The sequence below is a fragment of the Athene noctua genome, chromosome 15, assembly GCF_965140245.1.
Source record: "Athene noctua chromosome 15, bAthNoc1.hap1.1, whole genome shotgun sequence".
NCBI lineage: Eukaryota > Metazoa > Chordata > Aves > Strigiformes > Strigidae > Athene > Athene noctua.
Genome location: NC_134051.1, coordinates 6,618,006 through 6,630,797, shown reverse-complemented (window position 1 = coordinate 6,630,797; position 12,792 = coordinate 6,618,006). Strand labels below are relative to the sequence as shown.

General features: G+C 47.1%; 1 protein-coding gene across 1 annotated transcript; it reads left to right on the top strand.

Moving 5' to 3' along the window:
* The first annotated feature begins 1,025 nt into the window (after positions 1 to 1,025).
* TMEM11 (transmembrane protein 11) lies at positions 1,026 to 12,376 on the top strand. Its single transcript, XM_074918843.1, has 3 exons — positions 1,026 to 1,103; positions 9,048 to 11,791; positions 12,240 to 12,376. The coding sequence occupies exons 1-2, from the start codon at positions 1,039 to 1,041 to the stop codon at positions 9,562 to 9,564; spliced, it is 582 nt and encodes a 193-aa protein (XP_074774944.1). The 5' UTR covers positions 1,026 to 1,038; the 3' UTR covers positions 9,565 to 11,791; positions 12,240 to 12,376.
* The last annotated feature ends 416 nt before the right edge of the window (positions 12,377 to 12,792 follow it).

Here is a 12,792-nt window from a genome sequence, read left to right as displayed (position 1 = left end):
AGGACAGCTGACAGTGCAGCACATCTCCAAGAGAGGGGAGATGCAGAGCAGGGAGCTGCTGTTTGTTAAGGGAAAACTAATTCCTGAGAAAAAGGCTCCTCTCCTGGGAGGAGCCAGAACTGGGAACTGGAGAGGGCCCTGGAGAGGAACAACGATACCGGATATAGGCCATCCAAGCACCCTGGCACAGGTCCCCTTAGGTGACCCTGCTGTGCTGGGGGGTGGCCCCGGGGCTAGAAGCAGAGACCTGGGTGGGTCCTGGGACATCCCCACAAACCTGTGACAGCAGCAAACCTGCATTTCGTTTTTTAGTGAAGCGTTTGACTATAAACTGTTATTCCTCCTCTGAGATGAAGCAGTAGTGGAGCCTCCCATGCTCTGCTCCTCTTTCAGAGATGATTAAAGGGGCTAAATTTACCCCAAGAGAGCCCAGTCTCTTTTCCCCAGGGAGGGAGGTGCTGCCTTAAGGAGGTCCTCCATTCCTCCTCCGCCTGCGAAGAGAAATCATGTATTTTGTTCCGAGCAGGAAAACAAGGCAACGCTCAGGCTCTGGAGGACTGCTGAATTGCAGCAAGAGCCGACCCTGCTCCTCTGCACAGCCCGGACCAGGGCGCTTCGCCCGCGGCGGAGGCCGCACCCCCCCCTCATGGCGGGGCTGCGGGGCAGGCCGGGACTCACCACCACGCTCCTCCCACGGCCGGCCCGCTCCCGGCGGAAGAGACCGGGAGCAGGGGCCGCGCCAAGGGCTGCGGGGCTGCTCTGCCCGCCGCTGGTGACAGGAGGCCGCGGCTAGGGCCACATCCGCGCTCCCGCCCTACTCCCCGCCCGGCCCCACACCCGCCGAGGGGACTACGCGTCCCAGGGGCCCCCGCGGCCGGGCCCTGGCGCGGGGCACTCTGGGATTTGTAGTCCGTGCGCCGGCGTCGCCCCCGCCCAAGAGGTAGAGCCGGCGGCCATCGCGCACTACATTTCCCGTCAGGCACCGCGGCGGGCCCGGGGTGCGCTGGCGGAGACATTTGCGAGTCGAGAGTCTCCAAGATGGCGGCGTGGGGAAGGAGGCGCGCTGGCCCCGGTAGCACCAACAGCGGTGGCGGCCGGGAGAGGTGAGTTGCGGCTTGGGTGGGGGGTGTAGGGCTACCGGGGCGCCTCGGACGGGCAAGGGAGCGAGAGGAAGTGGGCTGCAGCCGCCCAGGGCCCCCCGCGACCCCAGGGCAAGGGCGGGGGCCCCGCTGAGGGGAGCGTGGCCAGGCAGGGCGGGTGAGGGGACGCGGCCCCGCTGAGGTGGGGCTGGGGCGGAGGGGCTCGCCGGGACTGGCGGTCTCCCGCTGTGGGCGGGCGCGGGGAGGGGGCCGTGCGGCGAGCTGGGGCCGGGGAAGGTCAGCGCGGCCCGCAGGGTGGCGGTGGCGGCGGCCGCAGCCCTTCCCGCCGCGGGGATGCGGCGCCCGGGGTTGGGGTGGAGGAGGGCCAGCCCTGGGGAGGCTCCTTCCACGGCTATTTATAAAGGTGGTAAGGGCAGCGGCGAGTCCTCCAGGGTGACCTCCTTCTGCGGGCGGCCGCGGCGGCCCCGGCCGCTCCGGGAGTCAGCGCGGAGCCGCTGCGCTCCCCCGATCCGCGGGGCCGGGGCGGGCGGGCGAGGGGTTGCCGTCTCGGTGCTCGCAGAGAGCTCTGTAACGCGCTCTCTTTGCCTCTGTTAGGACGGAGGAGCAGCTAGGACGTGCTGGAGGTATCCACAGAATAGCTGTAGAAGTTTGGGAATCGTAACTTTAAAACAGGAAAAAGAGACAGAGGAAAATCTTGTTGAGCGACTTCAAAATCTGTATGCACAGTTCTTTACCTGCTTCAAATGTCTGGTTAAATCCTGTATTTCCTTACGTTGGCATTTTCCCTGTTTTGCCCCGGGGCTGACTGATGTAACCAGCAGCTGCTGAAAGCGGCTCCATTTTTATTGTGAGGAGTTTTCTTTTGTCCTGCTGCCATACTTAAAGACTCTTAATATCTCTCTTAGTTTTTTCTGTGCCTTTTGCTTCATTTTGTTCCCTTGATGCAGTTCAACAATATTATTTTTGATGGTGTTGAATTTTTGATGGTGTTGAATCTACACAGCCAAGGAGAACCAGCCACAAGTAGCCCTGGTGCTAATGTGAGTTGCAGGAATGCTGTCTGTGTTCAGGGAATTTAAAAGTAATTGAACTGGAAGAGCCGATGGAATTACTGCATCAGTGCAGTTTATATAAACAACTAAGAATACCACAGAGCTCAGTGGCAGAGTGGTAAAGCTGTCTGCCCCCAGTGCTGGCATCTGCCCCAGTGTTGAGCACATGAGGTGTGGAGTTCTCATGCACTAGACCTGTCCTCCCAGAAGTGAAGGAAAAAAAAATGGGAAAGAGCACTTAATTTTCAATGAAAATATTCTGCCAGGGTGGAAACTGATGCAAACTTAAAAGTGAGTTTTTACCTTGTAATGTAATCTGTGAACTATACAATAATTGTAGTATGTGGTGATTTTTTTTAAACTATGATTAATCTAACGATCAAAAATACTTATTCATAAACACGAGTTACTTCACAAACCTGCTGCGTGTATGATTTTTTCCTTTGCCAATGAGAAGTATATAACTAAGTATAAGAAAGCACAGAAGTGACAGAACAGAACAGATACACCATTGACCAGCATTTCACAATCCCTATTGAAAGATGGTGGTTCTCCCAGGTGTCATCCCATATGAACATGACAAAAGATCATACTTCTAATAGGTGTTGGGTGATGTCAGCTAGGTTCAGCTTCTTCCTTGCAATTCCAGAGCTGAAGATACACGTGACTGGACCTCGGCCTCCCCATCAGTGTGTAATTCTAAATCACACCTACTGATCTTGTTTGGCTGCCGGCAATGCAAGTTGTGTAAACGGCAGTGCTGGCAGACCTGATGTCATCAAATGATGACATAGACGCTTTTTATACAGTGAGTACAGTTTTCTTACACTGGGTAGGATTCTTGTCCAAAGACACATTCCTTTGAACTGAATTTGCTAATCCAGTTTTCCTCATAAATGAGCTGCTTGAAGGAGTTTTTATAGTTGTCAGCCAGCTAGTCTAAAAGGCATCTCTGTGTTGAGAGGTGGTGTGAGGAGACTCAGTATTGAATAAAATACTGTTTGCTAATAGACTAGACCAGCTTTCATTTAAAAAAAAAAAAGTCCAGCAACTCTTATGTGGAGACTGTATCCCTTCATAAATGACTTTATAGATACAGAGAAGTCTGTAATTGGTCAAAAAGTGGTTTCCTCGATTAAATGTAAGGAAATGAATTTCAAAGGATGTTGGCTGTGAACTCCAGCTGGCGCTCTGGTGGTGAAATAATAAGGTTAAAAAAAAATAACCCAAACCATTGAGGAGAACCAACTAAATATTTGTTTTTCTTCATTATGGATAGACTCTTTAATGGAGACTGTCTAAAGAGAATTGTTAATCTGTAGACCAAAACAACTTTTTTATACAGAACAGACAGTGAATTGTACTTGGTGTTTTTGTATAAAATTCAGCATGATGACCGCCAGAACACAAGACAGAATGCCATTTGTTCCCCTGGGAGATGTTCTAACAAACTCTAGAAAGAACAGCTTTAATGTCATCACCACTGCTTGTACTGGTTTTTCTGCGCCCTTAAAGAGATCTCTCCTTTCCCTACCTGCACTGCTCAGATTTCTGGTACTCTGTTTGCTTACAGCAATGATTGACCTGTTTCCATTAGTCTGGCTAATCATTAGTTGACTTAAAATTGACACCTCTTTTTGTTCTGGTGGCTGGAGTTTTTTGTAATAGTCGGGTGATATTTTTCTTTGTGTTGTCTTCCCTTGCTAAGGCTGCTTGAAGCTTTTTACCCGTGTTCTTGTGTTCTCTTTCCTATTTGCATTTAAGGTACCTTTTGAATGGAAGACTTGCTTTATTGCTGCAGCTTTCCCGTTCTTCCTCTGATTTAATGCATCCCCTCACAACCTGTTAAGAACAGCCTTTAAGAAGCCATAGGCCTGGCAGCCGTGGCTGATGGGCTGAGACTGGTAGATCATGTGGATGTTCAGCAGAGAATCAAGTCGTTGGGTGCTTAAGCTCGGATCTGTTAGTACTTTCTGTACATGATATCCTGGAGCTTTCCCGAGTAGGAAAAGACACTGTTGAATATGACTGAGGTGGAGTATTTCCACTGAGAATGAAAGCCAGGCCACAGCTAATCATGCCTTAATCTTGAAATTAAATTAAATTTCAAGGAGGATTTATGTAGGGGGAGGGAAGTTTAGTTGTTTAATTTGTTATGCCTTGGCTTTACTGACTTGCTTAAGCTTGGTTAGATGCTAATAATGACCTCAGACACTTTGCTTTGGCCATCTGTAATGTCCTTTTCCTGAAGTTCACTTGTGCAGCCAGCATGAAGTCCCTCTGCACTGCTAAACTAGATTTTATGTGTGTGCTGCTTGTGACAGGTGTTACCACACTGCTGCAAGCCTCTCTTTTTTTTTTTTTCTTTTTTTTTTCTTTTCCAAATTAATAATCAGGCTGGTCTTCATTTACAGTTCATCTGAATGTATGTTTGGTGCTCCAAGCAATACTGTTGTCCAGGAACATTCTTCTTTGAAAAAACAAACCAAAAAAACAAAACCAAACTTGACCTACATGTTATGGGAGGGGTTTTGAAAGAACTTTTTTTGCACAGAACTGTACCTGTGCTTTGTGCAGCTTGAGATTGTTTCTAATTACGATTCTGAACGTTTTGCAGAACTGAGATAGCTGGATGACTTGAAACCCTCACCAAAAGTCTGTCTGGCAGATCAAGGAACACCTTTAGGCTGAGGGCAGCACGCTTGTGAGGCTCAGGTGTTCTCCCCTGCAAGTGGACATTGGTGGAAGGATGCTGGGGTCTCTTCCAGGATGTTGTCATCTGCCCTGTTTTCAGGACTCTGTTCATTTGTTTCTCTCTTTGCCAGTTGGCACCTGACAAAATTTAAGGTCTTTTCATGTTGAGTGGCATTGTCCTCCCTCCTTAGAAGGGTATTTATTTGTTCATCCATACAGACTACCCAGTTGAAACTTAGATTTAACAGACAGGCTGCTATTTTCAGGAGGCCACTCAGAGACTGCTTCCAAGCTGGAGACAGAGAAATGGAGTGGCTTTGAGGGCTGTAACTGGGAAACTGCTGGAGTTGCTATTGTTCAGCCCTGCAGCACCCCTCTCCTGGTGCTCTGATATTCCCATGTTAGGGAGATAATCCAAATGTAATTTGAAGCTTGCCTTATAGCTAAAACAGTCACTTCTGCCCCTCCTGCTGGTGGTAGCTCTGTTAACAACTGATTCCTTATTTATAACTTCAGCAACACCTAAATTTTACACCAGTGATTTCACATCATTTTCCTCTTGCTATGTCGAATAGTTGAGAGTACTGTCACATTCCCCCATCTGTGCATGCAGTTGGCACCAGGAATGGGACATGTAAATATTCTCAGGTATAGAATGCATGAAGCTCCAATAGAATAAACTATTTGCCTATAAGTTTCAGAACTATTCCTACAGAAAAGCTGTACGACTTTTTAACTGAGTCCTTTTTTGGGGGTCGGGGAGACAGGTCCTGGAAAATCATTTGACTGAATAATATTTACAACTGCTTTTAGGTTCTGGTCCGTCTAGCAAATAGCATGCTGGGCTTCTCAACATGTGGCAGCGGTTTATGGCTTTAGGAACTGGATCCTCTCTAACACTGGTTATTTACTATTCTTTTAAGTAAAATGGAATTTATATAAAATCACCACACTTAATACCCAGTGGATGCCAGCTTGGAGTTGATTGTATAGCTCTGCAGTTTTGTTTGTCATTGCTAGGGTGTGGGGGATGAGCTCCAAAAGGCAAACTCTGTAGCCTCCAGTGTTTGAGCAAATCCAGTTGCTTTGATGGGGTTTGTTCATGTGCAGCTGCTGTGTTCAATTGAAAGGCTGCGTCAGGAGAGATTGCCTCTGTGGATTGAGGTCCTTGGGCCTACTCTGCATGCCAGCAAGATCTAAAACATTCTCAAGCCGACGTAGCTCATCTCTGTCTCTTTCTATATCGTCTGAAAACAAACAAGTTTTCAGCTTTCCATCCTCCAGAGGCAGCCAGTTCTTGTGCAAAAATAATACGTGATAAATCCCACTTCCTCTGTACGAGAACCGGAGGCTTTCGGCTTGCATTGCTGACTCTTCATGTGTCCTATTGTTTGAGCAGCTAATTTTTTATTCTTTGTCTTTTGTTTTTGGATTGCCCATTTTGCCATTTGCAGCTTCAGCACTGTGTTAGAGATTTATTCCCATATTAGAGGACTAATTGGGAGAAACGGCATAGTTAAGGGGCCAGACTCTATCAGGAATTAAGCCTTTGTGCAGTTTATTTCCCAGTGAGGTTTTTCAACAGGACATATTTTAAGATCTGCTTGTTTTGGCTTAGGAGGATTGTGCTTTTCTTGACTTCATTGTTATAAAGCCTCAGAGCCTGGCAAGCCAAGAGATTCCAGAAGAGATGGACAGTACTGCCTCTGGCCAGAGTCTGCTGGATTCCTGCTCTCTGACAGGCAGCTGTTGCTTGTGGTACAGCTCTGTGTGTGTAAGTTACGGTGAAAGGAAAAACGGGATATCCAGAGTTAAGAACAGGCAGGATCAGAGCAAGGAGAATGTGTCTGATAGGATAGTGCCACCTGTCCTGATGCTGAGCCTGGAGAAATCCCCTGTAATGTAGTTACTTGGCTTAATTTCTAGAGTGAGAAGCCCGGTTCCCCATGGCTCTGGTACAGGTGGAGAAGAAATGGGCTTGCTTCACCCTTGTTTTCCCAGCAATGGCAGGGAGGTCCTACGGTGACTGGGCTATTGTGCTGTTCCTGAGCCTCTGTGGAGTTCTTGGGTGAATCAGCTTCTCTGATCTGCAGACTGATGCTGCATGTTCCTAGGTGTTTCGGAACACGGAAAATGCTCCTTGGTAGGAAATACTAATTTTATCTGGAGGGTTGTGTTAGCATTGGGTCAGCTTCCAGCTTGGAAATGCCTTTCAGCAATAGCTTATCCCTGGAGTCATTATGCCTTAGCAAGTGGTTTCACATAGTCATTGGTGGTGTTTTTACAGTTACTTTAAGTCTTGCATGTCTTCTGTCATGAAATTGGAATTCTTTATTTGGAAGAAGCTACACTTGTTACCAGCTGTGTCTTTAATGTATCAGTGTAACACCTGGTTGACTGGCTCTGTTAAAACTCCTTAATGTTAGCTGATACTTAGTTATATTAGAGATGTAGTGCTCTGTAACATTTTTATATAGGAGCTGTCCTTCAAAATTTTTCTTTAGATACTTGCCAATTCACTACAGTGTCAGAGCCCACCACAACTGTGCTGAAAGAGGTGATTGTAATTTTCCAAACAATGTCTGACAAGAATGTGGCCTTAAAGATGCCCCTGGCCTGCACAGCATTCAGGTGGATTTTAATTTTTCTTTCTACCCATGAACAGGCCAAGGGGCAAATGAACTGCTGAGAACTCAGTAACTAGCTCGTAAGTTGAGTTTTCCTTGTAGTTTATATAAATTCTGGCCAGACTTGTAATGAAACTATTACTCTGCTGTGGAAGAGGCTGGTGCATCTCGGGTCCTGCTGTTTGATACGTTTGCTGCTGTTCACAAAACCAGCTACTTCTGGCAACAGCTTGTAATTTAACAATATTCTTGATTACAGATGGCCACTGCACCATACCCTTTGCAGCATGAATGGAGCTGCACATTAAGGGTAATGTCTGGTAACACAGCAGCTTGCGAATGTGTATTTTTCTCCCTTATTTTCCAGTGCACACATATAAGTACCATTGTACTCATGGAGCAAAAAGTGCTAGTTTCATTCTCCATCTCAGCAGTGTCTTGCCTCCCAGTGTAGGAAGGGTTTAAATGCTGTTGGGATGAGGTGGTTTTGTCTGCTGTGATTAGGTCAAATATGTGTGCAATTTGTTCTCTTTCTGCTAAAGGAATCTGCTAGATATTTTTATCCTTGAGAGGCCACATGCTCAGTTTTGCTCTGGTTAAGCACAAGTATGTCAGAAACAGTTATTTTTTCTCCTTAGAAGGGAGGATTTTGCCTTGTTCTAATGGATAGGGTTTTTTATCCTTTCTCAGCGCAGGTAAATGGTCATAATCCTATTTTTTGGCAGTCTTACATTAATGGAGCTGCAGCGAAGGTGATGTGTGTGAAGAGGGTGGGGAGGAGGTGGAAACTGATGTGACTTCAGGTAGCTAAAAGCTGCTCCTCAAATGGGGGATGTAAATGTCTTGTGAACCCCCTGTCAGTAGGGAGCATGCTCCAAGGTAAAGCCAGCAGCTCTTTCCTCACTGTTAAAGCCTGCGGAGTGCTCTGCCACCTTTTTCATCTTTGTTTGCAGTAGTGTTTCTTGGCCATCCTTGTTGGATTTACTGTGGATTTACTAGGTTGGGTTTACTATGGAGGACTAAACAGTGAGCTGCATCAGTGGTGAGGAGGTAGTTATTTTGGGGAGAAAGCAAATATTCATCTGAAGATGCTTCGTCTCTTAAAACCTTCCAGTGCAGCTTGCCCTCTTGATGAATGAGCTGCCAGTTTTATTTTCTGTGCAAGCTCCTGAAGCCTGTGTGGTTTGTTCCCTGATGTGGTGTGGCCACACAGGTGTGAAACCTCCAGTGTCCCTAGAGAAACTGCTTGAGTACCAGGGTGAGGAACCAGTTTGGGATTGTTAACAAGATCCTGGTTTTTTTTCTCAAAATGTTCTAGCTCCTCCAAGTTAGGAGAAGGCAAGGAAAAAGACATTGCCTTATTTTAGGATGATTTCATGTATGGCAGGTATTAATTAGCTGATCTGAAATGAATCTTGAGTTCAAAAAGCTGCTTGTTGTTGAACAGAGGCAGTGACTGACCTTGAGAGGTTGCCCTCACTTCAGGCACTTTTCTCTCCTGTTCTCACAGCTTGGGTGGGTGAAAAGTCTGTCTTTAAGCTCTGTAGTTTTAATTCTGTGCTTCCTCTTAACAGGGCCACCTTGTCCTCCACGGACTGTTACATCGTGCATGAGATCTACAATGGAGAGAATGCTCAGGACCAGTTTGAGTACGAGCTGGAGCAGGCCCTAGAAGCACAGTACAAATACATAGTGATAGAGCCCACTCGCATTGGGGATGAGACGGCCCGCTGGATCACTGTTGGGAACTGCCTGCACAAGACGGCTGTGCTAGCGGGCACCACCTGTCTCTTCACCCCTCTGGCACTTCCAGTAGATTATTCTCACTACATCTCCCTGCCTGCTGGTGTGCTGAGCGTGGCTTGCTGCACCCTCTATGGTATCTCTTGGCAATTTGATCCCTGTTGCAAGTACCAAGTAGAGTACGATGCCTATAAACTTTCCCGCCTGCCCCTGCATACGCTCACCTCCTCCACTCCGGTGGTGCTGGTGAGGAAGGACGACCTGCACAGAAAGAGACTGCACAACACGATAGCACTCGCGGCCCTGGTGTACTGTGTAAAGAAGATCTATGAACTCTATGCTGTATGACTTCAGCAGGGAAGAGAGAAACCCACAAAGACAAGTGTATTAAGACTCCCACAGTAACATTTTGTTTTTCCTCTTTGAGAAGCAGTGGAGACTGAGAAGGAGTTGGTTTAATAGAGCTGTTATTTTTAAAATAACACATCACTGGTGCACCAAGGTTTTTCAGTTCTTTGTTACACTTAAGATGTGGATGTGTGGTGACTTGAGAGGTGTATGTTAGGCCATGGGAGTCCAATCCAGCAGCGGAATGTCAGTGAAAGAAAGATATAGAAAGAGGGGGTGTGAGAGCTTCTTTTTTTTTTTTTTTTTGAAACATTTAAGTATGTTTAATTGTATTACACAGAACCAGCCAGAAGTTATCATTGACCATTAAAGGATGAGAATTTCAAATGCTTTTGCTCTCTTGTTACTGTTATCATAGTCCCTTTTGTAGTGTGCTTCCAGGGGATGGAGGCTTTGCGATAAGAACTCCAGCAGTGTGAAACTCTTTATGCAGGCTCACACGCAGCCCTTGTATTCCTTTTGTCCGTTGCACAGCACCCGTGTTACTTCGCAGCAACCATCTGTTGAAGGAGTAGCTGTAGAGTGTTGCTTTCCCTCTTCCTTGACTAGTTGTGTTTCTTGGAAGAGGCTTACTTGTTACCTCACTGTTTATATCTTTTTGGTAATTCAGCATTGATGGTCGGGGCTAAAGCTGTGTGAATCCTCCGCTGCTCTGTCACCTCCAGCCATTACCTCTGCATGATGGAGGGAACACTCTTTAAGTTTCCAGGTACAAACACATTCTGCTCAGTTCCCATACGAGTTTTCTGATGTGGATGCCCCTCCACCGAAGGCTGTTGTGCCATGAGCAGCCGAGTGCTGCTGAGATGGGAGTCCTGCTGTCTTTTTTACCTTTGTATTTTGTTGCTGCTGCTCAACGGCTGTTCCCTGATGGCGCAATTCCACTGCTCTTGCTCAGAACACTCATGTCAGGAGCTGCCGGCTACTGCTGTGAGGCGTCTGCGTGATTGTGTCTTGTAACTGAGTTATCTGAAATTCTAGAATTTGGTCTTGTGCATTAATTCATCTTTTAGCTCAGAACTGCCAAAATCTTGTTCATAGAATGGGAAGTATTTACTGTTTTGCAAGATCTGCCAGTTACTTTTAAAAGATGAGGGCTTGCTTTCCATAATCTCCTACCAGATGGAAAATAGGTGTGGTTTGCATTTACAAGGCCAGCTTGGCACAGCTTCAAGCCTTACGATCTGAACACAAGAGCAAAGCCCTGTAATAAAACCTGCCTGCACACAGGTGTACTGCTTGCTTCTGTGGTAGCTGCAGCCTGACCTCCACAGCTGAAGCACTGACCTTGGAAGGGAGTCTCATGAGGTCAGAAACCAAATTCAGTAGTTCTATCTTTATCTTTCCAAATTGCAACAGCAGGCACCAAGAACTCCTCCTCACCTCCAGACTGCAGCAGGCTTTTTTCTGGCGACAGTTCCAACTTGTGCTTTTCTGTTGATGCAGCTTTTGGGTTAGCAGGGCGTGCATCCCAGTGCTGCGCGTGCTGGGCAGATGGGGTTTGCCGGGAGCTCTGAGCAAGGATTTCTTACCACCTGAGTGGGCACGTGGGCTGGAGGGGAACTCCAGTGGCATCGAGACATTTCTAGGTGGCAACAGTCCTTTGCCTCTTTTGCTGGTACAGTGGCCGAGCTCTCTCCCTCCAAGGTTAAAAGAAGCTCCAATGTCTCTATTTATAGCAACAATGTACAGTTGCCTTGGCAGAGATGAGGGGAAGAAATGCAACTACTTCATCTTCCTGTGGTTAGGCCAGGACTGCTGGCCAGGCTGCCTCTCCAGTCCTGACACTGTTTGTTTCTAAAGTCCTGTTTACTTGATGAATTTAAACTAGTGGCAGATCTGCCAAAGCTAAGACATACTTCATTGCTGCAGAAGGCCCTGAGATACCCTTGTGCTACCCACACAAGACATTCCTGCTTTTTTTTTTTAATCATTGCAGAATAACTGTCAGGGCTGTTTGTTAGTTCCTTTTCTTGACCAAACTTCTGTGGTCCTGGTGCTTTTTGTGTTAAGCTTTCCCTTGCCTGAGTGATCGCTACGGCAGAACAACTAGCCCTGGGTTTAAACACACGGCTGGCATCAAAGACTTGAATTAAAAATGAATGCGTTTCCTGTGGCCTCTTACTGCAGGAGGAAAGGTGAAAAGTCAGCTTAGCTGTCACAACAGGTGGGTCTGTTAAAAACACAGCCTTCATTCTGAGGTGGAGAGGACATAGATGGGGGGCAGGGGGGCCTCCAAGATATATTAGTAATAATCTAGCTAAAATGCTTGGTGATATTCTGGCTGTTACTAAATCAGTGCTGGAACTGTGTAAGGTGACCTGAGAGAATGAGGGGTCTGGAGGGTTCAGGGCACTGCAAGAGATGGTGGCTGAATCTGCTGTGTCCCAGTGCTGGCAGCTGTGGGTTACAGGGGCTGGGGGTGAGCCTCCCTTTGCTGCCCATCCTGACTGGTACGGATGCGCTCCAGAACGGAGCGTGCTGCGTTCCTCTCCTTGCAGGGAGAGAATTTCAAAGTGGAGCGTGCACACTCTTGCTAGCCCCTGACTTGGAGCTGTAGTTCAGTCACTACAGTAACTCCCCACATAAATTTTTTTTTTTTTTTTTTCCTTCAGGCCCGATGTTACACCCCTCAGCACCCTGGATGGGAACACAGAAAGGCAAAGTGGCCCCCTGGTCCTTCCTGGGTAGCCATGACTTGAAACACAGAGCAGCTGGGCAAGACTGGCAGGAGCACCGTATTTTGCCAAGAAATGGAGGACATGAACCTGCAAAACGCAAAGCACAGCTAATGCTTAAACTCCCCTTGTGGAGAGGGAGAGAAGGTAATGCCTTGGTTTCCTATCTTAACAGGGAAAAAAGATACATACACCTGAAAGCTTCAAGTTGTAATTTCAACCCCAGGCCTTTATGGAATGAATCTTCAACCTCAGCCACAGTGAATGTGGTAGAAGGTGTCCTGAAAGAGCTGCAGTGCTGTGATCGTTAAACATGTCCTGGTCATCAGCTGGGGTGGATTCTTGAGATCACTTACAAATCTGTAGTGGTCAAGAAAAGGCTTTTTGAAGGAGAAAGTCCTGCTGAGCCTGCACACCTGTATCAGTTTTAGTGTGACTAATTCTCTGTGTAGATTCACACTATGTCTACTGTAAGCAGGTGATGTGAAGA